The sequence below is a fragment of the Aspergillus melleus genome, assembly GCF_016097325.1.
Source record: "Aspergillus melleus strain CBS 546.65 chromosome Unknown contig7, whole genome shotgun sequence".
Classification (NCBI taxonomy): Eukaryota; Fungi; Ascomycota; class Eurotiomycetes; order Eurotiales; family Aspergillaceae; genus Aspergillus; species Aspergillus melleus.
In genome coordinates, this window is record NW_025763376.1 from 268052 (window position 1) to 293584 (window position 25533).

General features: G+C 51.3%; 13 protein-coding genes across 13 annotated transcripts; 3 read left to right on the forward strand and 10 right to left on the reverse strand.

The window, feature by feature from the left end:
- Positions 1-134: 134 nt before the first annotated feature.
- LDX57_011055 (uncharacterized protein) lies at positions 135-548 on the reverse strand (the record flags this gene model as incomplete). Its single annotated transcript, XM_046092801.1, has 3 exons — positions 135-302; positions 357-464; positions 519-548. The coding sequence occupies 3 exons, from the start codon at positions 546-548 to the stop codon at positions 135-137; spliced, it is 306 nt and encodes a 101-aa protein (XP_045948779.1).
- Positions 549-1074: 526 nt separating this feature from the next.
- Positions 1075-1656, reverse strand: LDX57_011056 (uncharacterized protein; the record flags this gene model as incomplete). Its single annotated transcript, XM_046092802.1, has 1 exon — positions 1075-1656. One exon carries the CDS (start codon positions 1654-1656, stop codon positions 1075-1077), a length of 582 nt encoding a protein of 193 aa, XP_045948780.1.
- Positions 1657-1867: 211 nt separating this feature from the next.
- On the reverse strand, positions 1868-3283 carry LDX57_011057 (uncharacterized protein; the record flags this gene model as incomplete). The annotated part of the gene is made up of 1 exon (XM_046092803.1): positions 1868-3283. One exon carries the CDS (start codon positions 3281-3283, stop codon positions 1868-1870), a length of 1416 nt encoding a protein of 471 aa, XP_045948781.1.
- A 385-nt stretch (positions 3284-3668) lies between these two features.
- On the reverse strand, positions 3669-4403 carry LDX57_011058 (uncharacterized protein; the record flags this gene model as incomplete). Its single annotated transcript, XM_046092804.1, has 1 exon — positions 3669-4403. One exon carries the CDS (start codon positions 4401-4403, stop codon positions 3669-3671), a length of 735 nt encoding a protein of 244 aa, XP_045948782.1.
- A 1616-nt stretch (positions 4404-6019) lies between these two features.
- On the forward strand, positions 6020-6520 carry LDX57_011059 (uncharacterized protein; the record flags this gene model as incomplete). The annotated part of the gene is made up of 2 exons (XM_046092805.1): positions 6020-6304; positions 6380-6520. 2 exons carry the CDS (start codon positions 6020-6022, stop codon positions 6518-6520), a joined length of 426 nt encoding a protein of 141 aa, XP_045948783.1.
- A 412-nt stretch (positions 6521-6932) lies between these two features.
- On the reverse strand, positions 6933-7362 carry LDX57_011060 (uncharacterized protein; the record flags this gene model as incomplete). The annotated part of the gene is made up of 2 exons (XM_046092806.1): positions 6933-6998; positions 7045-7362. The coding sequence occupies 2 exons, from the start codon at positions 7360-7362 to the stop codon at positions 6933-6935; spliced, it is 384 nt and encodes a 127-aa protein (XP_045948784.1).
- Positions 7363-8611: 1249 nt separating this feature from the next.
- On the reverse strand, positions 8612-9477 carry LDX57_011061 (ankyrin repeat domain-containing protein; the record flags this gene model as incomplete). Its single annotated transcript, XM_046092807.1, has 2 exons — positions 8612-9134; positions 9191-9477. 2 exons carry the CDS (start codon positions 9475-9477, stop codon positions 8612-8614), a joined length of 810 nt encoding a protein of 269 aa, XP_045948785.1.
- A 1033-nt stretch (positions 9478-10510) lies between these two features.
- Positions 10511-12523, reverse strand: ALP1_3 (amino acid permease; the record flags this gene model as incomplete). The annotated part of the gene is made up of 6 exons (XM_046092808.1): positions 10511-11000; positions 11058-11522; positions 11575-11723; positions 11779-11820; positions 11885-12086; positions 12171-12523. 6 exons carry the CDS (start codon positions 12521-12523, stop codon positions 10511-10513), a joined length of 1701 nt encoding a protein of 566 aa, XP_045948786.1.
- Positions 12524-13414: 891 nt separating this feature from the next.
- On the reverse strand, positions 13415-15844 carry dbp4 (RNA-dependent ATPase HCA4; the record flags this gene model as incomplete). The annotated part of the gene is made up of 1 exon (XM_046092809.1): positions 13415-15844. One exon carries the CDS (start codon positions 15842-15844, stop codon positions 13415-13417), a length of 2430 nt encoding a protein of 809 aa, XP_045948787.1.
- A 256-nt stretch (positions 15845-16100) lies between these two features.
- Positions 16101-16900, forward strand: spf31 (DnaJ subfamily C member 8; the record flags this gene model as incomplete). The annotated part of the gene is made up of 3 exons (XM_046092810.1): positions 16101-16163; positions 16252-16295; positions 16366-16900. 3 exons carry the CDS (start codon positions 16101-16103, stop codon positions 16898-16900), a joined length of 642 nt encoding a protein of 213 aa, XP_045948788.1.
- A 470-nt stretch (positions 16901-17370) lies between these two features.
- On the forward strand, positions 17371-18357 carry FAD1 (FAD synthase; the record flags this gene model as incomplete). The annotated part of the gene is made up of 1 exon (XM_046092811.1): positions 17371-18357. One exon carries the CDS (start codon positions 17371-17373, stop codon positions 18355-18357), a length of 987 nt encoding a protein of 328 aa, XP_045948789.1.
- Positions 18358-19129: 772 nt separating this feature from the next.
- On the reverse strand, positions 19130-21280 carry LDX57_011066 (putative RNA binding protein MSSP-2; the record flags this gene model as incomplete). Its single annotated transcript, XM_046092812.1, has 6 exons — positions 19130-19424; positions 19485-19802; positions 19872-19966; positions 20028-20117; positions 20170-20260; positions 20313-21280. 6 exons carry the CDS (start codon positions 21278-21280, stop codon positions 19130-19132), a joined length of 1857 nt encoding a protein of 618 aa, XP_045948790.1.
- Positions 21281-22363: 1083 nt separating this feature from the next.
- LDX57_011067 (uncharacterized protein) lies at positions 22364-23696 on the reverse strand (the record flags this gene model as incomplete). The annotated part of the gene is made up of 3 exons (XM_046092813.1): positions 22364-23101; positions 23291-23481; positions 23546-23696. The coding sequence occupies 3 exons, from the start codon at positions 23694-23696 to the stop codon at positions 22364-22366; spliced, it is 1080 nt and encodes a 359-aa protein (XP_045948791.1).
- Between the last annotated feature and the right edge of the window lie 1837 nt (positions 23697-25533).

The following is a 25533-nucleotide window of genomic DNA, read 5'->3' on the forward strand; positions in this document are numbered from 1 at the left end:
GATAGGACTATTTCAATGACGGTGAAATTACTTTTAAGGGACTCCCTAACATCACGTGTAAAATATAAGAGAAATTACGAGTACTAGGTGGGTATACTTGAGATACATAAAGTTTGTTTTTTCTTGGAAACTATCTACTCATCGGTGCGCATCTTCTCAAAGCGATCAGTGACCTCCTCGACATCCTTGCCCTTGGTCATGCCCTCCTTCCTGGCCTTGAGAAGCGCATATCTCATCATACGTTTCTCTATCTCGCGGCGCGCAATTTCGTTGGCACGCGTGATGGCTTGCATCTCGGCATCCTAGACAAAGATTAATACCCTAGACGCATTGTAGAGCCGAGAGCCACTTCGTACCAGCTCCTTGAGAGTGAGCTCCTCGACGTTCTTCCGGCGCAGAGGCCGGTTCTTACCCCTTATTTGGGGAGCGGAGGTGATGTTTGTGATGTCGCCGTTGATAAATTTCTAAGGCAGAACAGAATCAACACTAGCCATTGGATAGCTTTGACAAATTCTCACGTCGATAACGAGTCCTCCTTGAGGAGCCATAGTGGTAGAAGAGGAGGGGGGAAGTGAAGTAGGAGGAACAGGTGCGCTGGGCGAGAGCCAGTTAAGCCATGCCTGTTTTATAAATAATCAGTCATCTCCAATGGCTTCAACAGATCCGCCTTCAAACCAAACTGTCAACATCGTCTAGAGGCGCCAACCCGACTTCTCCATGTCGACTACATCGACATCCACCTCCCCCTTTGGAGGGTTGACTAAACCCCACACATATAGAACTCTTAGGCCCCAGGGGATCACTGTAAAGACAGGTCTAGATGGAATAGAAGACGAATATGGCTCGAATGAGCCGAAGATGTAGCTGCATGAGACCCAGGTTAGACAAAATGATCGGACTGTTCTGGAGATATCACTCAACTCACATCTTCCCGGAGCTCCTATCCCACGACAGACTATCCAACCCCGGCGAGGAAGAAAAAACACCAGCCTGTGAAAGACTTCTATTTTGTGCCAATCGAGATAGTGGTTAGCAAAACTCCAGACCATTAATGTTGGGACTGTTATTAGACACCTACCTGTACGCTGTTTCGAAGGCAAGACGGATCCGGTCTCTATCCTCTCTTTCAAGGCCCCAGAAGATCCCATCTTGTATATCAATGGCGTCTTTCCAGGTGACTGTCGGCTCACCTAGAACGACACCCGGAACGTTGCTCACGACCAAGTAAACCACTGAGCCCCCGGGGACGAGGCCGTCCTCGTCTTGCTTTCCACGACGCAGGCCAAGGTCCTGGGGGGCATGCTCACACTGACTCTTTAGTAGCAATTCGTGCGCTTCAAGCTGCAAGTGTACGCCGAAGGTGAGCTTTTCTGATGCTTGATTTCGACGCATGCTGGCGGGGAGAAATTCCGAGCCCCGATAGCGGATTTGCATAGAGACTTGCATCGTCGCCTGGACGTTATCATTGGGACGGTGACATGCGAAGGTGCATATTGCCACAGAGCCTTTACCATTGGCGGTTTCGTCACGGTTCGTCCATAGGCAGGTTTCGTCTCCGATCTTAGCGTCGATGGTCCAGGTCGACGCGGAAGGGTGGGTGAACTGGATTTGCTTGCCATTCCATACCTCTGTGGGGAAGAAGATGGGGGTAGACATGGTGGCGGTTGATTATGGGGATGTGTGGAGGATGGGAAGATGTAAGGGGCCTCAGACACTTCATCAAGATGTCATTCTGGGCGCTGTGAATAGGGTTTGGTTCGGCTCGGTGAAGGAGTCCGCGGCATATTTGATAGTTAATGCACGTTGCTTTCGTCATAATGAAGTATTTCCCAAGTAATATCTAGATATTCACTAGGCCGCCGGTCCTCTACTCCGTTACTTCCAACCGATTCAATAAATCCGCCTTCAGATCGTGTACAAATTCCGTCATTTCTTCCTCTGTATGGAAAGCCTCGTTATACACGAGCCGCAACGTCAACTGATCCCTGAATGTCCACACGAAGACCACTCCCTGGCGCGAAAGCATCTCAACGCCAACACCAACATGGGTGATATCGATCCCGCGCTCCGCGTCTCCATACTCCCGCTTCAGATATTTCTCCATAACTCCTAGGCTGCTGATGTCGACGTCACTTGGGGGCTCTGCCGGTGGAGGTAGGCTCTTGATCACCTCGACCAGAGTGGACGCGTATTCCCGGTGCGCCTGGAGGTATTCGGTGCTGATGCCCTTCTGGTACTCTGCTTGGTACATGCGCGCATTCTCATCCCAGGTGCCGGAGGCGTCGACGCGAGCCAACCAACCGGAGGTATAGAGGCCAGAGGCGGCTGCCGGGGTCGAATATGGTTCGGGCAGATACGGACGCAGTGAGTGTTTGATAGTGCTGGTATAATGGCGGCCCTGATGCTCCGGTATCGCGTGCTGGAAGTTGACGGCGGCGAGGCTAGCATGCACGGCGGCTGTGATGCCCACGCCACGAGCCTTAGCAGCGGCGACGGCGGCGGATGTGGTAGCGGGCGAGAACGTCAGCTCGACGGCCTGCGTGCCGGAGGGAACGGTTGAGGCATCACCGGAGTATGGGATTCCGATCGCTCCCGCTGCCAGTGTGAAGGTGCCGACTGCCCCGTGCGCGACGGCCTTTTGCTCCTCGGTTGCGACAAGGGGCATGTTTCCGGCTTCCTCGACTGGGAGTGCCAGTCGCTCGACCTCCGACCCCCAGTCGAACCAGTCGGACGGGTCTGGGAGCTCTCCAGAGAGGAGGGTGTCGGCATGCGAAGCCATCAGATCAACGAGCTGGCCTAGGAGAAGAAGACCACCGACTCCGTCCATGCGCCAGTGTGCCGTGTGCAAGAGAAGCTCACTCGATTTCGGTATAAAGTACAGTCGGGCGTCGGGAGCCGGTGCAATGGTAGAGATGACCTCGTCCGTGGATATCGCGTCAGCGACAACGATGAAGGTCTGAGAGACCCATTCTCGCAGAGCATCTGCCGATGTGGGGATAGTATAGACGACATTCGAGTTGGTGGTATCCGGGTGGGCGGCCAGACTGGGGTGCTGGAAGCGCAGATGCGACCAACTGTAGCGGATGAGGTCTAGTAGAAGGTCGGATGATCCAGACAAGGCTGCGAATGCTCCGCGAGGATTGATAGTGGCCGTATAATTGACCGCCCAGTGTTCACGGCCGAGGGAATGGCCAGGATCACTGACTAATTTGATAAACACCTCATTGGGACCAAGAGGCCGAGTGAGGGTGTTGGGTGTGTCCTCGGATGTCGCCCACGGCATATTGAGAAGGGTGTTCTTTCTTGCGGGGTGGTTGATGTAGGAAAGATCTCTAGCTGACCGTGATTCCGGATTGAAATATCTATGGGGCACAGGCCACGACCAAGGATCGTTTGGGGGCCAAAATCCGGAGGTCCACCGTTCGGTATGAATCCTTATTGGAGATGGTGATGCAAGGATCATTGCATTCCAACTCACCCAGTGGCTAGCTAGCTTTGTAGGTGACACTCGCCTAGGAGGTAAGCATGGACGACCCGTACTTAGCAAAATACTGATAATACACAATCTCAGAAAACTATTCGTCCTAGTGACTTAGTATCAGATAATATCGCCGCGTCAAACCTTTTCGTGCACATCACCCTACAAATTGCAGCCAACTCCTGTTCCGTCAAAGAACCCGTTCCACCGTCCAGTTGTCCACTCCTCTCTGTAGCTTCTGTCTGTCTTCAAAGAAGGGCCTGAACACCGTCTGAATGATAGTATCGGGATGATAACCCTCGGTGTAGCCGCCATTTGGGTCGATGATGGCTGCTTTGATCAGCGGCATGCCGACCAAAATCTGGGAAGCCTGAGGGAGCGCCTGCGCGAAGAGGCGACTGAGTGTTTGCGACGCCGCTTTGACAGCACTCAGTGAAGAGAAGACCATCTGCGGCTCCTTGTCAAGGACACCCCCGGTGACCAGGAAGAGCGGCCACTCGCCCTTGGAGACGTGGTCAGTGTTGGCGTTGCGCATGAACCACTGGCCCGCGACAAGAGTGCCAATCGCGGAGACCCGGAAGTCGAGCTCCAGCATCTCCGGGGTGAGCTCGGTGATGTGCGACTCGGCAACGTGGGCGGCGTTGTAGTTCAGGACGTCCAGCTTGCCACCGAATTGTTGGGTGCACCAGTCCAAGGCGGCTGTGAGGCTTTCGGGATTGCCGGCATCGGCGGTGCGGTAGATCACTTTAGCGTCGGTGCTTGTTTGGGCGGCTTTGACTTCGTCGGCGATCTTGGAAAGGTTGTTCTCGGAGCGTGATACGAGGGCAATGTTCCAGCCTACGCTTGCGAGCCAAAGAGCAAGCGACCGGGACATGGTCGAGCCCACGCCAATGATGGCTATATTGCGATTCGGGGCAACACTCATGGTGACGGGTGATAGATAGATGAAGGCTCTGATGGTGCACGCCAGGTTGAGGCATGTACCATTGCCGCAGTTGTGCTATTTATACGTCAAGAGTCTTATTAATGGAAAGTTCGAGACCAGACAAGATTGAGAATATCTCCGAGGCGGTGCAATTATTCCACCGATCCAGTATCTGTGAACAGACGCAGCAGGCTCAGGAAGCTCAGCAGTTCAGTCAGACAAAGGGCTGCTATCGACACACCGCGTGATGGCGTCCCTCGGACAGCACACAAGCGAGATGCCTATCGAATGATTGGTTCAACTCCGCTCACCTCGTATAAATGAATAGATATACGACTCCCCGCTCTCCACACATCGGTCAATAAGCTTGGCTGGATCGAGATTTGACGACAATTCAAGGAGAGGCCAGTAATCCATCCCAGGTCATCCCTGCGGTTGTTTCTGATATCTGGACAAAGGTTCACCACATTCTCTATAATCAGAATCCGAAGCTAGTTAGGGGATACCAAACTATCGCCTTCTGAGACCAAGTCGTGAGTTCTCTTGGCTATAGGGATGACAACAGGAATGACGCGGGCCTTGTCGGAGTAGACACCCCTGCGATCGACGCATACCTTCAAGGTTATAAGGGCCAGGTCTCCGGGTTCCTGGTACCGGATCACGACCATGAAAATCGCGATGAAGAGAAAGAATCAGACACTGGTGGAGTACTTGCAGGGGTTTAAGATCCCAATTCTCTGTGTGACCAGAGGACAGCCGCACATGAGTACAAGCATGACTCGTAAATGATGCATCAAAACGTCATGTAGGTTGTATAGCCGTGTTCAGATGGCTTCTTATGCTGGTTGAACAACTATGGGGGAAGTCATAGTCTGATCCTCTCACCAGGCGACCTGCGATTGAACCGTGGTTCTGTGTAGCAGACTATTGATGATGGTTTAGTGAAAGAATGGTCAACTGAGAGTACGGTAGGTTTATCTCTTGCTCGGAGAGGATCCTACTCGAAGATGTAAGAGGTAATAGCAGAGAACGAGATCAAGTCTTTGGATTGACGATGCAAGGATGAGAATGTCATCGTCTACTGTGAGCCCTGTCTACTCAGTTTTGGCTGGGACATTTGTCGAATATCGCACGTGAACCGTGAGCGTCGTTCCAAATTCAGTTCGCAAGGTTATTAAAGATCTCGGGGATCATGGCTCGTTGAAATTGAACTCTCTCGCTCACTCGAAGGTCTAGGATGCTTTCTTCCTGCCGGAAGAGTAAGAGCCACCACATTCGCATTCTCGATCACAATTCCGATGTACAATATCAGGCTGAATCCGAAGACCGAGAAAGAGACGCGCGACAGCCTCGGACATCGGAGATCGGCTTCGGCGATCGGAGTTGGCTCCAATCTTATCAATCAGTGGCGCCTGTCACGCCTAACCTTTTCTGGTAGGTCGCGGTGGGCCACTGCATGGAATTTTGGCATCCGTAGTTCCGAACAAAGAAGATGTAACTCTCGGACTTGTTTGGACTTATTTGGGTGAGATTGAGAGCATGTCATTATCAGGAGTTTCCCCTCTCTGCCTATCCTACTCTGTTTCACGTGATACCTACCAATTTGAATGACAGCCATGGACATTGAAAGTAAACAGGTGGCCCAGCAGAGCCAGGTAGACAGGAACAACAACAAACATGGGATTGGAGACTCTACAGATACGAGAAGAAGTGATCCGGATCAAGGTCACTTCCATGGTGCGAATCCTCAAAACAGTGTAGAAGCTGCTTGGAACGAGGAATTCCTAGTCACCTTCAACTCTGATGACCTTGAGAACCCCTTGAATTGGTCCAGAAATCTGAAATGGGGAGTCACTGCAGCTGTACCTGGGACCGGGTTAGTCCGCATCATGATCTCAACGGTATATATACGGTATTCACTGCCCGGATGGAACACGGAGACGTGCTGTGCTAATGCCCGATCTACTATCTTGCAGATGATGGCGCCTGCCGCCTATCCCGAGCACGTTAGTTTGGCATCCGCTGCCACTCAGGTGCTCCGGAGCCTGCTAGTCTTCGCATTTCCGCTGTTCGCTGAGCCTCTTTACAGCTCGCTGGGATACGGCTGGGGGGAATAGCTTGTTGGCGTTTCTGTCGATTGGTATCGCGTTGCCGGCAACTGCTATTCTTTGGTGTTTTGATGCCCGGCTAAGAGGTAGGCGGCAGTCGAGCTATTAGAGCAAAGCAAGGCTTGGTACTTTGCAAGATGCGAATGTCCAAACCAGGGTAAACTGTCATTATGTAAAGCCATACCCCTAGACCGCAGTACCGACTAGTTATGAGGTGAAGCCTGGCACATGTACGGAGTCACCCGGAAATTGCTGAGTTATCCTCATTATGTATATGATGCTTGGGTTTAACCAATAATACACTAATATAGTATCAAGAACCAACGACTCGATGTACTCCTTTAAGCATGAATTAGAGACTTTAATATCACCAAGCCTTTACATGATGTACAAAGCACTATAATTCAGCCAGTCCTTTTGCCTACTTGTACCAGTCGTAATAGTACGAAATTGTGCGATTCAGCCTGCCTTCTTCGAAATCTTGAGCCTGTTTGACAGTCAGCAAAAGCTGTAGCTAAAACACTAGAACTTACTAAAGCATCAACAAAGTAGTCTACTATCTCAACCTCTTCTTCGACCCATTTCGCTTGTCTTAGGGAGAGATCATCCTCTGGAAATGTCTGGGCAGAATCAAAGTCTACCCAGAGTACCCTTTCATACTCCGCTAAGGATACCATCATATTGCGCGGTCTCGGATCACCATGGAGAACCTTTGCTTTGTGAATGTTGTCGAGAATCTCACGGAGTTTAGCCAGGCGTTTTTTCGAAAAGTTGGATAGGTCGATTTGTTGCAGATTTGGAATATACTCGATAAGGATGGCATTAGGCGGCAGACTGTCGTTAAGAAACATGTCAAGATTTGGCCAAACAGCCGGTTGGATATTTCTAATGGTCCCGTAGAAATTTGGGATGATGCCTTTTTTGCACAAGCCCTTCGAATTCAATCGCTGGTATGCGGTAGACTCGGAAACAAAGAGATTAACTTCGCGATCAGGGGGATCGAACTCAGACGGCCCCCTATCATGATACTTCGATTATAAGCAAGAAGCCAGTAAAGGAATGAGAATACTTAGACTTACCACTTTCATGACACATGTCCTCTCCCGGAAACGGACTTTGAAAATCACCGAGTGCTTACTCTCCTTCAGCTTTTCAAGGAATTCAACCTCAGATGGTTCCAGTTCAATCTCATCAGACATGAGAGCTATTCGAAATTCGTAACTAGGCGAATAAGGAAGGCTGAACGTGAGCTGTGTATGTTGGATTTGCAACTTACTGTTCCCTCGGCGTTGACACAGGGTGCCTTGGCTTATAAAACAAAGAGCTGCCATCAGGCGGCATTATCCACGCTGCTGCCTGATCTTCTTTCCTCATCACTGGAAGGTAGTCAATCGAGTTCGTACTAACAGCGAACATAAGCGAGAAGGCAGATTACTCAGATATCCAAACACATCACTCTCCAGCAGACCTCCTACAAACTATCCACAGATACTGTTACCTTACTTTCTAGCTCCCTAATGTTAAACCTAACGATACAGAGTTTTAACGGGCCTAATCTCGTAGCATTATTCTTTTTGCTACACGAAAGCCTATACATCATCTTCAACCCGTAAGCATCTTATTCCAAAACTAATCTAAACGTTGGACTGGCGCTCGAGCAGCAAATCTAGGAATCTACTAAGCGGAATCCTCTCGTAGATAGTTTCTTGGTACAGCTTTACTCTGGTTGTGGTGCAAAGAGCCATATAGATATTCTGATGACCTGTGCACATCTGGAAGGAAGACATCTAGTACAGAGGCTAGTGAGACAGCCGTTTTCTTTCCACGATGCCATCCCCGTCGGCCCTAGAGCAACCTGCGAGGGGATTGCCAATAACAGCGTCACCTATCTCAATTCAAAATCTTTTTCAATTGCATTTGCGGCGGAATGGACCATACGCATATACTACTTCATACTCATAAGCCCCTGTGAGGTCCTCATGAACTGCTCGTAAAATTCGCCCCAAATCTCCCACAAACTGCTCATAGATTGACCATCAAACGAAGAGCCTGATAACGTGATCCCATTACCCCGCACTAACCCCGGTTCAGGCTCCTTCTCTAGTGTCCTGCCATCGTCAATAGTGCTAACCATAGACGGTGTCTTCTCTCCACTGACTGAAGCAGCTTCACAATCTCTTGATGGTTGTTCAATGCAGCCCAATCCATCGCACTTCGACCCGTAGCATCCTTGGTACCAACGTCCGCCCCTCGATCGATCAGATAGCGCACAACATCCGCTTTGCCCAGCTCCGCTGCTTTATGTAAAGCGGTCCCCAAGCCCATAAAGTAGTATAGTCTCCATGAAGGATAGTGCTTCTCGTACATCTTTGCATTCAAAGGAGCTCCTCTCTCGAGCAGTATGTCTAGCATCTCGATGGTATCCGTTTGGCGTTCAACGGCATGGTGAAGTAGTTGTCCTTTGTGAACGTCTCCTCCACGATCTAGAAGTAGTTTGACGGTAGGGATGGAGGCTTGTTCTACCGCGTAAGACAATGGTGTAAGATCGATCGAGCACTGCTTGTTTGGGTCGGCGCCGTGATCAAGAAGCCACAGAGTCATCTCCTCGTCGTCAACGGCATAACTAGCATAATACCGCAAGTAAGTAGTGAGGCTTGGAGAAACCATATAGGGACTTACCCGAGCGCAGGAGGCCTCAGTTCGCTTGTCGGATGATTAATATCCCATCCATGTTGTAGTAGGGTGTTCAGAACCTCCTTTGATCTATGTCTTATCGCTTCTAGAGCATAGTCTTGGCTCATTGGCAACTCGTGCTGCAAAATTGTAGCGACAATATCCTTCTGATCCCATCTGACAGCCTGTATCATCACTGAGTCCAGATCATGTATATCCAGACTGAGAGAAGTCCAAGTGTCGAAGGTTGACTTGAATCTCGGAAAGTCGCCAACCTCGCAGGCAGCCTCCATTTCCCGGATTATCTCCGGAGATGTTTGACGCGGAACAAGAGGCAAGCTGCTCTGGTGCTCTAATCTGGGAGGATTTGTAGACATGACGATAGGAAGAGGGCTGGAACAGGATTGTCCGTGGTTAACGCTGGGATTACAGCCCGAAGCTGGGTGACCGCATTCCTAGATGTAGGGGCTGTGGCGAATTGTGGAGGCGGGCCAACTCTCGGCCCCTGAACCTTGCATATTTCTTCATAAATTTCCCATAAACTCCTCATATATTCCTATAGATTCCTTGGAATCAGAAGTCCAAAACCTGCCAGACTGTAAGGGGAAGCCCGGGCCCCCGGCAAAAGATTGGAATGCGGGTTCTGATCAGGTTAGACCCGCCCACTGCGGGCTTCAGGTCTAAACTCTTCTGAATCTATAATTGTAGTGGTTTAATATACATTTAGTATAAATTTATTAAGAGGTCTATATACTAGCTTACTTTGAAAGTCTTAGTAAGTTACTTATTATATAATTTTAAGAAAATTGCCAGTGATCCATAGAAAAACTACATTTAGCCCGTAGACCTGACGCTCCCTACACGCACGATCCTGCTCCGCAATATTATTGTCAAGAGCGCATAGATTCACATCAAAGAGTACACCTAAATAAGCCCTTTGGTAACCTGCCTGAAGCCAGGGAAGAGTGGACCTTTTCACTCGAGCAGCTTGACGTTGCATCTGGTGCCGGCAACCAAGGGCTGGGGGGTTCTTCTTGTAGACTACTATTGAGCCTTGATAACGTGTCCGGTATCACCGGTCTTTGCTTTGGTGAGTATAAATGGTGCAACCGCCATTCCAGGAGAGACATCGAGAAAGAAACCCACCAGCTCGCGTCCACGCCTCCTTGGAGAGGGAAAGCACTGAAGCCTTCTAGGGAATTTAGCATCAAGTACTATTTGCTGATTCATGATTAATCATTATATCGAGATATTCATCATGCGCTCCTGCGCCGCATTTCATATCCACATGAAGAGAGAAGAAGAAAAGGAAAAAAGATTAAAGAACTACAAGAAAAGCCACATGCCCACCCTCTTCACCTTTGCCCAAACGCCCTTCTCCTCGCCCTTCATCGACGCAAGAAGTTTCTCCCGTCGTGAGGTGGGTTGATGAGATTCATATTCGGGGTTCGCCATAGGATCAACCCCGTCTTCATGAACCACGTTATATCGATCCGTCAGGAGGTCCATCTCGTCGATACGGACGAACTTCGTGCGCTTGACTAGTTTCCACACAAGGAACATAACGATCATGATAGGGATCTCGATGTAGAAGGAGACGAAATCGACGGGCTTGAAGTGTGGGCTGAAACACGACCAGCCCTGGACGAGGATCAAGACGATGTTAAGACAGACGGCGATGATGGGCCCGACAGGGTAGGTCCAGTTCTTGTAGGGCAGGAGATGTTCGAGGCCTTGGTGGCGGATAGCGGAGCGGAAGCGTAGGGACGCGATACCGATGCAGGTCCAGGAGAGTTGGTTGGAGACGCCGACGATGCTGCAGATCATGTTAGTTGATTCAAACAAACAGGGGAATCAATACGGGCATAAATACTTTTGCAGCCATGACCAGAGCTGACCTGCGCCGATATAGCTGGCTCCGAAGCAGAGTCCACTAATGACTGAGGTAGCTAGGACAGCAATCCAAGGCACCTGGAAGCGGTTCAGGTGGCCGAAGAACTTGGGAGCGTAGCCATCAACCGCGAGCGTGTAGAGGAGTCGAGATCCGGCAAACAGGGCATGGTTAGCTGCGGAAATGACACTGGTCATAAGCACGGCGTTGATGAAGCTTCCAGCGACGGCACTGCCAGCCTGAGTGAAAACAATGGTGAAAGGGCTGGTGGCGGTGTCTCCCTCGGACAAGTTCGGGTAGTTGTAGGGCACATTGAGTCCGATTATGATAATAGAAACAATGTAGAAGAGAATAATTCGCCAGAAGACGTTGCGAACCACCTTAGGCATGTTCTTATCGGGGTCCTTGGTTTCACCGGCAGTCACGGCGATCGATTCGGTGCCGCCACTGGCATTCAGTTAGTATTGATCAAAATGCCGATAATTCATGGGAGTCGTACAAAGCAAAGGAAGCCGTCACGAAAACGGATGCAAATCCTCCGATCCCACCGACGAATGGCGCATCCCCGGTATAAAAGTACTTATCACCGATATATTGATGATCCGTATTACCTCCACAGTTGACCGCAATGCCGAGTATAATAAATATCTGGATAGTCAGCTTTTCGTCCAAGATGTCCAATCCATGAGATCGGAGAACCTACAATGATGGTAATGACTTTCAAAAGACTGAGCCAATACTCGATCTACCCACCAGGTCCAAGTTAGCAAAACAAGCCTCACCAGAGATACCGACTAGGACAACCCTACCTCTCCATAAACCTTCACAGATAGCACATTCAGCGCGATGACCACGACCAGGAAGATCAGACTGATCGCCCAACCGGGGAAATTATCCGTCCAGAATTCCAGCAACAGCTGCAGAGCTATCACATCAGAGGCCGTCGAGACTGCATCATTAAACCAGTAATTCCAGGTCAAAGCGAAACCCAACGCGTCGTCGACGAACCGACTAAAGCGAGAAAAAAAGATACCGTCAGCACCACAGACCGATAGACACTCACTCTCACGCCCAAAACACCCAAGTTCAACTCACCCAGCAAACGTACAAAACGACCCAGCAACCGGGATAAACGCAGCCATCTCCCCGAGACTCAGCATTGTCACGAATACGATTCCGCCGCAAATCGCGTACGCGATCAACATGGATGCCGGACCACCGGTCGCCAGCGCTTTCCCCGTACCCAGGAACAGACCCGTGCCGATTGTGCCGCCGATGGCGATCATCTGAACCTGTCGCGCGGACAGGTTCCGGGCAAGCTTGTCGGCATTGACGGGTGGGACTCGGACATCGTGGTCGTATGCACCTGTCGAGAGGCCGGGATATTTCGAGTCCCCCGGGCCATGGGACTGTGCTGCCGGCTGCTTTTCGATATCGTGAGTCGCCATATTAGATCGGTTAGATTTGATATGATATATAAGTCAACGAGCCACAGTCCACAATGATGTGGCTCGAAAGAGTAGTCCCGTCGCACAGAGCCCTGGGCGACACATGGTGTCAGCAAGATAAGATGAGAGCACGAAGAGGAAAAGAACCGGCTCACCTGATGAAGGATCAGTGATAGGGTTACCGAATTGGGAAATCCCCGTGGGACTCCACACGTGATTGACACCTGACAGAAAAAAAAAAAGATTCTAGAAAAGAAAAAATGGGGCAGTGATTCAGGTTCTCCGGCAGCTACAGAAACAGACGGAAATCCAATGCAGGACAGAAAACCCCTTTAAAAACGAACATCTTGTGAGCATCAGAGGCAAACTGAAAAATCCCTGCATGTTAGCGCCATGACGTGATTGAAAAACGTTACGTACAACGAACTCGGCAATCCCCAGCGAACCGATCAAAGTTCGCGCCATGAGATCCCTTCATCACGTCTGAGTCCCACTTGCCGTCGGAAGCTTCGATATGCCAAATCCCCGGGCGTCACTTGTTCTTCTTGGCAGGCAGGATTCGGTCTGGGCCGTAGCGGTGGATGGCGTGCCTTGACCTGTGGTATGGTGTTGCCTTTTTAGGGAAATCGTGCCTTATTCCAGACTATCATATCATGTCATACTTACTCCTTACTACATATTAGTACGGTGTATCCTAAATAAAGAAAACTTTTTATCGCATTATTTACATAATTCCAGACGAAAGTGTCCAAAGTCCAAACCATACATGCTTTGTATACTCTCCGCTAGTAAGAAACGTACAAACAGCCCAGAACATATCGACGTAAAAGGAAACAGGGGAAACCAGGTGACAGACACCACTGCAAGGGACGAAAGAAAGACAGAAACAATCTACCCCAGCAATCCAGTAGCCAACGACTCCAGATCTTCCAGAGTCTGGATAGGTTCGGGTCCCTTGGGCGCCGCGGGTCGCTTGTCCCTCTTGTAGCGGGATGCCACTTCGTTGTCGCTGTCGGGTTCTTGCACGCGAACCTTCTTGTTGGGACGAGGTGCTGGTTCTTCCGCCTCGGATTGTGAATAATCGCCTCCGTCGTAGTCGTCGCCGCCCTCGAAGGGAGCCAGTTGCGCCTCTCGTTCCTCGGCCTCTTCCTCGGCCAGCAATTCCCGCTCGCGCTGCTTGCGCTTCTCTTTCTTCTCGCGACGCTTCTGCTTGTCGACGGCCTTGTCTTCCAGATCGGCCTGTCGCGTGCGCTGCGTCTCCTCTGCCAGGAACTGCGCCTGTTGGTCCTTGGCGTCGCCGCGGGCCTTGAACTGGTCCTCGTCTTCCATCTCGTACAGCTCGTGCGCGTTGCCCTCGTCGTCGTAAACCAACTTCGTACCCTTGCCCTTGAATTTGAGCAGCTTCTTCTTCGATTTAAGCAGTTTCTCTCGTCGTTTCGAGTCTACGACCAGTGGGTCGCGGCCGTCGATGTGGACGGTCTTGATATCTTTCTTGTCGGTCTCCTCCTCGTCATCATCACTACTGCGCACATCCAGACCCTCGTCACCGGCAGCAAAGCGCCGTTTGACAGACAGGAAATCGTCTTCATCGTCGCTCTCGCCCTTGTTCTGGTTAGGATCGACCAAAGTGCCGTCATCGTTGATGAGTTTCGAGTAGTGGTCCGCCAGGACGTCCTGGTTCTGTCGCTCAAACATCCGATCGTACTTGGTGCGCACACGAGGCTCTTCCTTCCTCTTCGCTGTTTTCTCTGTTTTCTCTTCCTCGTCATCGCCAGATTCGTCATCGCTGGACATGTACGCCGACGCACGAGGAGCGTTCTTCCGTTCTTTCGTGTCGTCTCCCTTGATGAACTTGATCCGGGGCGCTCCCGGAAGACCCATGCTGTGGGCCAGATCCTCCAGCTTCAGCTCCTTGATGTTGAAGATTTCCTTGTCCTTCTGCACGTAAACCGATTTGACGTAGGAGATGAAAGCCTTCTGGCCCAGATACTTCAGCTCGGGGTCCTTGAAACACATGTTCTGCAGCTGGCTCTTGACGCTCTGCTGCTTGTTTGCTTTGATGTTGATCCGCTCGACCTTCACCTTTTTCTGCTCCAGACGCTGCAGCATGCCTTTCTCCTCGCTGGGGTCGAGGAACAAGACCGCACGGCCTTCCCGCTCGTAACGCGCCGTTCGCCCGACTCGGTGAATATACGTGTCGGCATCTTCGGGACAATCGAGCTGAATGACCCAGTCGACGGCCGGGAAATCCAAACCACGCGCAGCAATATCCGTCGAGAAAAGCACGGCGTGCTTCGCCTGGGAGAAATTTGTCGTGATGTCAAGTCGTCCACCCTGCTTCTGTCGACCGTGGAGATGCATCAAGGGAATACCGGGTTGCATGTGTCGGAAAGACTCGTAGACAAATCGCACTTGTTTCCCGGACGACAGAAACACAATCGTCTTGGACTTCAGGTTACTCCGGATAAAACTCCACAGCACGTCGAGCTTCTGCGGCAACGGAGTCACCACGTAGTGTTGCTGAAGCGTCGCGGGGGTAGCAGAAGACGCCGCCTCATGCACGGCCACGTACTCGGGATCCTTCAAACTCAAGCGCGCCAGATCCGACACCTTCTTCGTCTGCGTCGCACTGAAGAGAAGTGTCTGGCGCTGCTGGGGCAGATGACCCACGATCGCATCCACCGTCTTCTGGAATCCCATGTCCATGATCCGGTCCGCCTCGTCCATCACCAGCATCTGCAGGTTATTGGTATCGAACAGAGCTGTCTGATCCAAGTGCTGCAGCATTCGACCGGGCGTGCAGACCAAAATGTTCATCCTCCCCAGTCTCTCCTGCTCCTCGCGCAAACTCTTTCCACCGATCACCAGACCGGCCGAAAAATTGTGATAGCGGCCAACCTTGCGGAGCACTTCGAAGATCTGGATCGCCAGTTCGCGAGTCGGCGAGAGGATCAGCGCTCCGAGTCCGTCGTATTCGGCCCATTGCTTGCGGTACAGGTTCTCGAGCACCGGGACCAGGAAAGCCAGTGTCTTGCCGCTTCCCGTCTTCGCGGCGCCCAGAATATCCCGACCCTTCAGCGCATGACTGATCGCGCGAGACTGGATATCAGTCAGGGTCTTGTAGTGCGACGACGAGAGTCCGGAGGCGGTCGGTTCGGACAGAGGGAGGTCGGAGAAAGATTTGTAGGATTCCTTGAGGTCGAGATCTTCGACTCGCTGAACCAGCGTCGATAGATCCTCTTCTGCGCGCTTCCGCTTCAGTGACTGAGGTTTGTTAGATGATTTGCCCTTTCCATGACGGGGACCATTATTCGAAGGCATGATGAGCCTGACACCTGGAGATGTAGCAAAAGGAAAATGGTTGTTTGTCCGTCTACAACTCGAACTGCTTTTTTTTTCTTTTGCTTTTTTTTCTGCGGAGGCCCAAGACGCCGGGCGGTGAAGCAACTTTTTTTGTAACTGCTGAGTCAGCGCCCGATAAGATCGCAATTCTTATCAACTGCGCTAGGCCGAAGACCGTCTGCCCTGCCCTCCTTTCAGTTTTCCTTCTGGTGTTCAAGCTTCGACACTGAACGCCATGTCTTCTGACGAGCAGGATGCCCTTGACGCGCTAGAAAGAGAGGCGTCGGACTTTACCAAGGTATGTCAATCCTCTAACCTACCTCGGAGAAAGAGATAGAGACAGCGCAAAAGAGCACACGACCAGCTAACATAACACACTCACACAGGACGCCGAGATCGATCGCATCCGAAAGGCTTTCTCATTAGATGCGTAAGTCTCATCGATAAGCTGTCTTTACCTCCGTTTGATGCAATCTAACTGATCATGTCTCTACGAACAGCTACGCTGTCCTCGACCTCCAACCAGGAGTCCCCGACTCCGACATCAAAGTCCAATATCGCAAGAAATCCCTCCTGATCCATCCCGACAAAACGAAAAACCCAGCCGCCCCGGACGCCTTCGACCGTCTAAAGAAAGCCCACACACAGTTGCTCGACGAGAAGGCCCGCACGTACCTGGATGAATGTATCGCGGACGCGCGCCGGCTCTTGATCCGCGAACACAAGTACACGTTGGACTCCCCGGAGCTGAAGACCGAGGAATTCAAGAAGGAATGGCGGCAGAAGACGGTGCAGGTGCTCTTGGAGGAGGAGGCGCGGCGGCGACGACAGAATAAGGCGCGGCTGCAGGAGGAAGGACGGGAGAGGCGCAAGGAAGAAGAGGAGATTGAGGAACGGAAGCGGAAACGAGACCAGGATAAGGCATGGGAAGATAGTCGCGACGAGCGAATCGGCAGCTGGCGGGATTGGCAAAAGGGCCAGAAGAAAGGGGACGGGGAGAAGAAGAAGAAGAAGAAGTTGAAGGTGCTTGGGTGATTTATTTGAATCTTTGCATTGCTGTATTTTGTGCTAGTTTGTGCACTATCACTGATCCATCTAGCACCGCAATGGGAGTTATATGAAGATGTGTTGATGCCTTTATTCCCCAAGAATCAGGCACCCAGAGCGACCAGAAGGCCAGATAAGAAGGCGGTCAGCAGCGATGCGGGGCGCGGGGGGCCGATGGATTCCATTCGATTCCGGCTTCATTTCGGAAAGTCTCCTGGAACATTCGCCTCGGTCTGTCTGCTGCCATTAGCGTCTCCTCCGGTGTGCTCGTCTGGTGTTCATCGCTTCGACTCACTCTTCCCTCTGACAACCACCCTTTTCTTCTTCCTCTGTCCTCTCGATCCACCAGATCATCTCCGACCCCTACAGATAAGGACACAGATACTCTGCAGTCTACTATGACCGACACTGCCCTCTCACATGCAAATGGCGCTGCACCACCTGAATCTGCGAAGACCATGAATCCCACCACCGCGCCAGCAGCAGTGGCCTCGCAGCAACTGCAACAAGAATCCTTGTCACCCTTCAACACCCCCATCTCCACCTCAACCTCAACCTCAACACCCTCGCCGTCAGCCTCAGCATCAGCATCAGCATCGTCCACGTCCACCACACCCGCCTCCACAACGTCCAACAACCCTCCCCTCTCCGCCGTCATCGCCCAATGTCACCACCGCGTGCACTCGTTCCTCGCAGAATCGCATCCAGAGAACTCCCTCCTCGCCGCCGTACAGCGCCAAACCCGCATCTCCCTCGACGTGGTCGCCACGGCGCTGACCCGCTACAACCCCCTCACCGAACTCTCCCTCTCCTATAACGGCGGCAAGGACTGTCTCGTGCTTCTGATTCTCTTCCTCGCTGGTCTCCACCCGCACCTGGCATCACTAGAGCAGGACAAGGACAACAGCAACGGCGATGAGATCCTCCCCTCAATCCCCTCAATCTACGCCCTCCCACCGGACCCATTCCCCTTAGTCGAAGAATTCGTCCAATGGTCCTCCCGCGCCTACCACCTCTCCATTCAAAAATACACCACGCACCCCCCGCACGCCACCCTCCGCTCTAGCTTCCAAGACTACCTTTCCCGGAACCCGCTCATCAAGGCGATCTTCGTGGGCACGCGACGCACGGATCCGCACGGCGCGAAGCTGACGCATTTCGATCGTACGGATAGCGGATGGCCGGACTTCGTGCGCGTGCATCCCGTCATCGATTGGCATTATGCGGAGATTTGGGCGTTTATTCGCCATCTTGATTTGAAGTATTGTCCGTTGTATGATCAGGGGTATACCAGCTTGGGAGGGACGGGGGATACGCATCCGAATCCGATGTTGCGCGTTGATGCGAACAAGAGGGAGGAGGAGGATCGGCAAGGTAGTGCTGGTCAGTATCGGCCGGCTTATGAGTTGACGGAGGATCTGGAGGAACGGCTCGGGCGCCAATGAAAGCCTTTGCGCAAGTTCAGCGGGACTCTCGCGACCATCCTTCACTCTTGGGATCACGGTGATCCCCTTGTCCTTGCTCCGTTCATTGCAAAGACTGCATTCTTTCCGCCCCTCTCCGCCACAGCGGTGATGACTTGATTATAGAATTTTGTATTGGCTCGAGCTCTACTGGAATGGATTTAGATTCACGAGGTATTAACGTCTGTTGATATTCTCGCTATTATGCTGTTATTAGAAGCCCATACAGTCTGTCTCCCGCGGAGAGTGAACATGAACGAGATATGAACATGCAGTTTAGACAGATACAGAAAATTGCCACCTTTCCTTCACAGTTCTGCCCACTTCTTCTTCCATCTCTTTTTTGTGTGGCTTCATCAATTTTCTCCCTTTTTTTTTCTTTTCTCTTTCGGGCTTGTGTGCTCAAACTTGGATTGGTTTGCACCGTAACTGGTATCTTGCTGTGGTCGAGGTTGGTTTGATCGAATAGATCGGGGAACAAATAGAACGATGCATATGCGAGAACGGAGACTTGCGTCGGACAACAAAAAAATGGAAAGATAATTGGGGGAGAAAGAATCAAAATGCAGCGCAGTCCTTCCTTGACCAATCTGATGTAACAAATGCCATAACGGAATATTTCAGAAAGAAACTGCCCGTCAAAAAACAGAACAGGATCGAGATGGGATAAATTAGCAATGCGATGTCGATCTGGGAACTGCTATGCAAATACTCCAACGAAAGCCAGAAACAAGGACAAATAAGTAACGATGCACTAAACGACGGAACGGGGGGAGTGGACAACGATCTCTCGACGAGAAGAAATGGGAGACAGGGATTCGGCTTTGACATTCTCCTTCTGAGAACTGCTCGATCCCGCACGACGACCAATGCGCGGAGTGAATGGCAGACTGGACTTGGATGGACCAGCGCCGTTATTCATCCAACTGTTGCGGCCAACTGACATTCTTCCGCGGTGAAGGGGCGTGCTCTCCAAGTTGCCCGGGCTGTTCCTAGAAGACAGGGAGTTGAAGCGCATATTGGTGACGGGGTTCTTCACTAAAGGATATCTATTCCAGTTGTCAGTTCCGTCTCCCGGGGAAGCCGAGCCGGATTTCCTGTGTACATACGACGGGGAAATGGATGTTGCAGGAGTCCAGGTAGCACCTACTCCGACAGGAGACACGTAGCTGTTCTGAGAGGTTGGACTCAAGTGCGATATAGCCTGCTGCAGACGATTCACGGACGGCGACGGAGTGGAGCCCTGGACAACTTCAACAGAGTAGTTATACTCACCGGCACGATATGCGCGACGCTCATTGCTCTGCTGCTTGAGCAGCTTCTGAGCCTTGGTGTCAGCGAAGCGAAGAAGCAGTTTAACGCCATCTGGAGCAACATTGTTGTGGTATTCCATGAGCACCTTCTCGGCGATCTCGCGAGTCTCGAACCTACAGGACCACACGAACAGTGTTAGTAAGAGGGAAAGCCTGAACATGAGCGACTCCCAAAATACCAACCTTGCAAAGCCGACTTCCTTGCTGACTCCCGTTTTTTCATCGCGGCTGATCTTCTCCGAGACAACACGGAAGGGCTCGAAATGATGACGAAGATCCTATTGAGAAGAGTCACCAATCAGTTATGGGAAGGGACAGCAAAGCATAGAGAGAAATTACAGCCTCGGTCCATTCAATGGGAAGGTTGGTGCAGTAGATGTTAGTCGAGGTCTTGTCTTCAAGATCTTTGAGGCGCGAGTTGCGAGATTTCTACACACCAAGTCAGCCGAGCCGCGGTCGGCGAAGGTATGACAGAGCTTACCTGAGCAAAGCTGGCCTGATAGCCCAGGTAATAGAATCCACGGATGCAGTTCTCACAGGACTCAAAGTTGAAGTACTGGACAAAGCCAAATCTGGGGAATAAATCAGTGGAGCTCAAAGCGGACAATACAAATTACTACTGACCCTTTACACAGGCTCGTGTCCAAGTCCACAATCGCCTTGCAGCGATCGATCTTTCCAAACCGCGATGCGTATGCGTGCAGGACCTCATCCGTTGTCTCTGGCAGGAATCCACGTATGTAAACATTGGTGATGCCTTCGCGATTCTCAAGGCATTTCGCCAGAGTCAACTCGGAAGCGTTGGTCCACATTGCTGGCACGGCGCGTGGGATAGCTGGTTCCTGCTGAGTCAAACACTCAAGGTCCTGCAAGATGTATCCAGTGGATGACTTCATCATCTGGTACGGAACACAGGCTGCAGCCATCTGAGGCGGCTGATTGAAAGAGAAGCCTTGGAGAGCTGGGTTCTCCGAACTAGGGTTCGTGCTACCAGTGTAATATTCGGACTGATTGCTGTTCTCGACCGACGAGGTAGCAGTCATCTTGTTCTCTTCAGAGCCAGGCCACTGAGCTCGTTTGGGTCCCGCAACATCCTGAATGTCGCAGTTCATGATGTACGGGAAAGGGTAGCCCTGCATCGCCGCCGGCACCATAGGATACGACGGGTTCATGTTCGGGTACATGGTGGTGGGCATGTACGGGATGTGTCCAAGCTGCTCAGGGCCAGCAACAGGAGACGAGGTGAATGGGGGAACAGGGCCCATGCCGTTGAACATTGGTGCATTGGGCATGAGAACCAACGGACTGTTGTAGCCAGCGCGCTGAGCGCCGGACATGTCCATTCCTGGAGGCATGGCGACCGGTATGTGATTCTTGGCCGGATTGAACTTTCCTCCGGGACGCTGGCCGGGGAAGCTCAGCGGACCATAAAGCGGAGTTAGGGCTGGGCCAACACTCTCACTGCCAGAGGACATCTGGGGAAAGCCGTTCACAAACGAGGCATGGCCACCCTCATGGGAATACTGTCCGGACTGACCAGATGGGGCCTGGCTGGAATCGGATGCAGTGTTCTGCTGGGCCTGAGGATTCATGATGATGGTCACCGAGCGTGACAGTAAGTGGAATCGCTGTCCCGAATGTTAGCGATGCTCCTGCCTCCGGGAAAGGAAACCAAAAAAGAGACCACTGGTCCGTGTTCAACATGCAACCCTCCAATGAAGAGAGGCAAAATGCCCAATCGATTCACAGTACGATCAGGAAATACCGTTGCTTAAGATCAGAGGACTTACCAGCGATTAAAGAAGGACTCGATGTCGCACGGAAGAGCTGACAGACAACGTTTAGCCCAAGACGCGACGCCACCACCAAAACCGATTCAACCTACTTGGTCCCAGACTGTCTAGAAGACTTGAATACGGTCAGAATTCAATGGAAAGAAAACGAGTGAAGTTAAGAGAAGTGATGAGGATGAGAGGCTATCTAAAGGGGATGGGATGAAGTGGATGATGGGGTAAAGGACGAAGATGGGGATGAGAGAGGGGGGGAGACAGGAAGAAGGAGAGAAACGAACACAAAAAGAAAGAGGAAAGGGGGGGTAGAGACCGAAATGGAACTGGCCAAAACAACACGGGCATTGGGAAGGAGCCCGCTTCACTGTTGAAAGAAGGGAAGGACGACATCGTCGGCGGTTCAGTGCTCTGGAAGGGAAGGAATGGGGGTTTAGGGCCTGAGGCCAGCGGCCACCATGTGGTCTCGGCATCGCATCGTCTTGCATTGTATCGCATCATATCGCAACGCCAGGATGAGCAAGGTCACAGGCAAGCACTATCCAGGGAAAGTTTGTGAAAGATATATTTGTTAGAATTGCAATAACCTCATGTTCTAACATTAAGTACGACCCATCTGAACTGCCCTAACAATGCAACAATGTGTATATGTGCAGAGATTATTTGCGCCTTTGACGGCATGCCTTCCGATGATCATAGATGCCGAGAAGTTCCATTGTGAATTTCCTAGGCTCTTTCAGCCAATCATGAATCCAAGCCACAAACAGGTAAAATGGAACTGGAACTCACGGGCAGCAGCAAACATCACCCATAAACCCGGAAGAAGCGTGAAAGATATAACGAAACAAAGAACGCCCAAATGACATTCATTCCAATCGTTCCCTCGTCTTATTTCTCAGACTGGCCTTGCAACCACTTGTATACCACAGAGAAATCCTTGCCTCGGTGCTCCTCTTCCACAGCAGTGTACACACTACGAGCCTTGTCTCCAAGTGCGAGCGGAGAGCCGGACTCTTTGGCAGCGGCAAGAGCTAATCGAAGATCTTTGTTCATCAAGCTGATGCCGAACCCACCCTCATAATCGCGCGAAGCCGGGGCAGTTTCCACGACGCCCGGAACTGGGTTGTTCACCTCCATGGGCCAGCAACGACCGGTGGAAGTGTTGACCAAATCTGCAAGGGCTTTGGGTTCGAGACCCCAGCGCATACCGAGATTCATTGCTTCGGCAGTGGCAATGTTGTTGATGGCCAGGATGTAATTATTGGCAAGCTTCGCAGAGACACCGGTTCCCGGCGGTCCCATATGCCACGCTTTCTTTCCCATGAGAAGCAGGATCGACTTCACTCGCTCTACCAGCTCTCCTGATTGCGACGAGGCGCCGAACATGAATGAGAGTGCGCCTGCGCGGGCTCCCACTACTCCGCCAGACATAGGGGCATCGACAAACCGTCCTGTACGCGTCGTATGAATGGCATTAGCCAGTTCCTTGGACGAGGCCGGGTCTATTGTGGACGTATCGATGAACAGCCGTTCTTGATCCAGGGCGGGAAGCTCGCCATTTCGGAGAACGCAATAAAAGACATTCTTCACGTGTTCCGGCTCCGGTAGACTGGTTATCATCACTGTCTGTAGGAGAATTGGTCAGTATTAGAAACGAAACACCCTTGTCCCGGGTCAACCGATTCCTTCCCACCGCAGTTGCTGACCAAAGGGGTAAAACAGCCGTAGGACGACTCCCAACCGGTGACGAAGAAGGTACAAAGTTTATGCAGATCATTCTCTCCAGCGGTGGGAAGCCTCTTCTAACCGACTTACTGATTGCTCCGCGACCTCCCTCGCGTTTTGGGCCACCACCACTTTGAAGGTATCATCCCCAGCGCCGCTGCTCCGGGCAGTCTCCCGCGTTTCTTGGACAAATCTCTTGGTGGCATCCTCGTTGACATCCCGTATCACAAGGGTATCCGTTGCAGGGATCTTCGCGCGTAGGTTCTTTGCCATGGCATAACCTAGAGATTCGGTCACGTTAAGAACCTGAAGGTCGGAATCACTTCACTCAGCATTGTGACATACCCATTTGCCCCAAGCCAATAAACCCCCATGTAGCATCTCGTCGTATCGATACCGAGAACGTCCTTGAGGCCGAACGCACCGCATGCGCAGGATATGATTTCGAGATGGTCGCCCTCCGCAATGGGAGGGCCGCAGCACGCGCCAGGCTCATCTCGACGAACTTCGTGTGGTTGAACGGTCGCAAGGGGCGGTAATATCGATGTATACTATACGCTAGCTGATGGTCGCGATCGAGATCAAGGGAGGGTAGCCGCGCACACGACAAGGAAGGAGCAAACTAGCGATCAGGTAGTTGAAAAGGTAGCAATGGTAAACAGACCACCTGGTAGTAAGGTGGACATATTCCATTCGTTAAGTAACATGAATCTCACGAGACCCGAGGAAGCAAGTAAGTTTACCGTCGCTATCCGAGGATTTCCATTTGCGCCTAACGGACGACGGGGGGACGATCACTCTCCGCCTCGTCTCCATGCGGGGGAATCCACATCCGGAATGGCTGCGGAGCGCGGACAACCGGCGCCGATTATCTAATATCTTGAGCTGTCGGTCTCCTGGGCTCTGTCACTGGTTTAGCCAGGCGACAAGTGAGAAATGCGTCGTATGATTTGTCTCGTTGGTTCAGGTAGACTGCATCTTTGATGGAATTGTATCCAAACGGCCCTGATCAACTGTGTCCGTTGGTCTTGGCGCTGCACTCTTCGGGTGTCGCTGCGAATATATACTTCGAAGGGAGTACTCTGCGCCGCAGGCATAAGAACGACCAACGAGAATTTATGTTAAGACATGAAATAGAACCCCGAATACGAGATAGTAAGTTGGCTTTAGGCATTGTTGCCAATTTGTAAATCTCCTACTCTTCGACTCCGTACCACCACACCAAATCCCAAACATCGCCTCAAATCAAGTACCCAAATCCGAGTTAAACCAAGTAAACCAACATTTCCAGCCACACCAGTCCACTTGAGAACTGGATATCAGAAAACTCCCCCTTAATACATATCTCATGCAATAATTGCATACCGACCAATAAACGCACTGCCGAACAACCCGCCAGCCTGCCTAAAACAATACCTACAATTGAGCTGTACCATGCACCCGCGTATAAACTGCATGAGTAGCCAGGTTCTTCCAATCTAGTTATAGAGAGATAATAGCCAAAGGCACCAAGTGTATTTGGGACTACGCGTTACACAAAGTTCAACTATGGATCATGATATGGGGATTTTGTTTCGGATTGGGTTCAGCCTTTAGCCTTTCAGCCATCAGACTCAAGGGTGTCTGTGTTCAACTAACTTAGGGTGGAGGGTTCGCCATATGTATGTTTCCACCGAATTCGAAATGGTTCTTAAAATAGAGTAAAGAAGATCTGAATTAGACTGGAGAGATGAATCAAGTATTGTCTATCATACTATTTGCGGTCGTATCGACGGAAACGACAATTTAAAATTGTAACTCTTCACATTTTGACATCTGTCATAATCTATCCTGTCCTTATCACATCTCGGTGTGATCGACCATGTAAAGGTCCCCAAAAAGAAGAAAGAAGGGAAAAAGTAGGCATACACAAGCCACGCCAAAGGGGAGAAATAATTAAGCAAAAGGCGAAGTATATATGCAAATATCATCTAGGCATGATAGGAATGAGAATGAAGAAAGAATAGGAGAAAAAAAGTCGTAGCGTTTGTAAAGGTGCTGCAGGTAGGATCATGACCAGACATCCTCCTGGTAGCTGCCGCTGCTGCGCATGTGCTTCACCATCTCCTCGCCCTTCTCGGCAGGGAGACCGCGCTGCTTGGCAATGATTTGCCCAAGCACGAGGTTGACTTCACGGGCCATGTTGGCAGCGTCACCGCAAACATAGAAAGTGGCTTTCTGCTTCAGCAGGTCACTGACCAGCTCGGCATGCTCACGCAGCCTGTGCTGGACGTAGACTTTCTCAGCCGATTCACGAGAGAAGGCAGTGATGATCTTGAGCGAGTCGCCAAGCT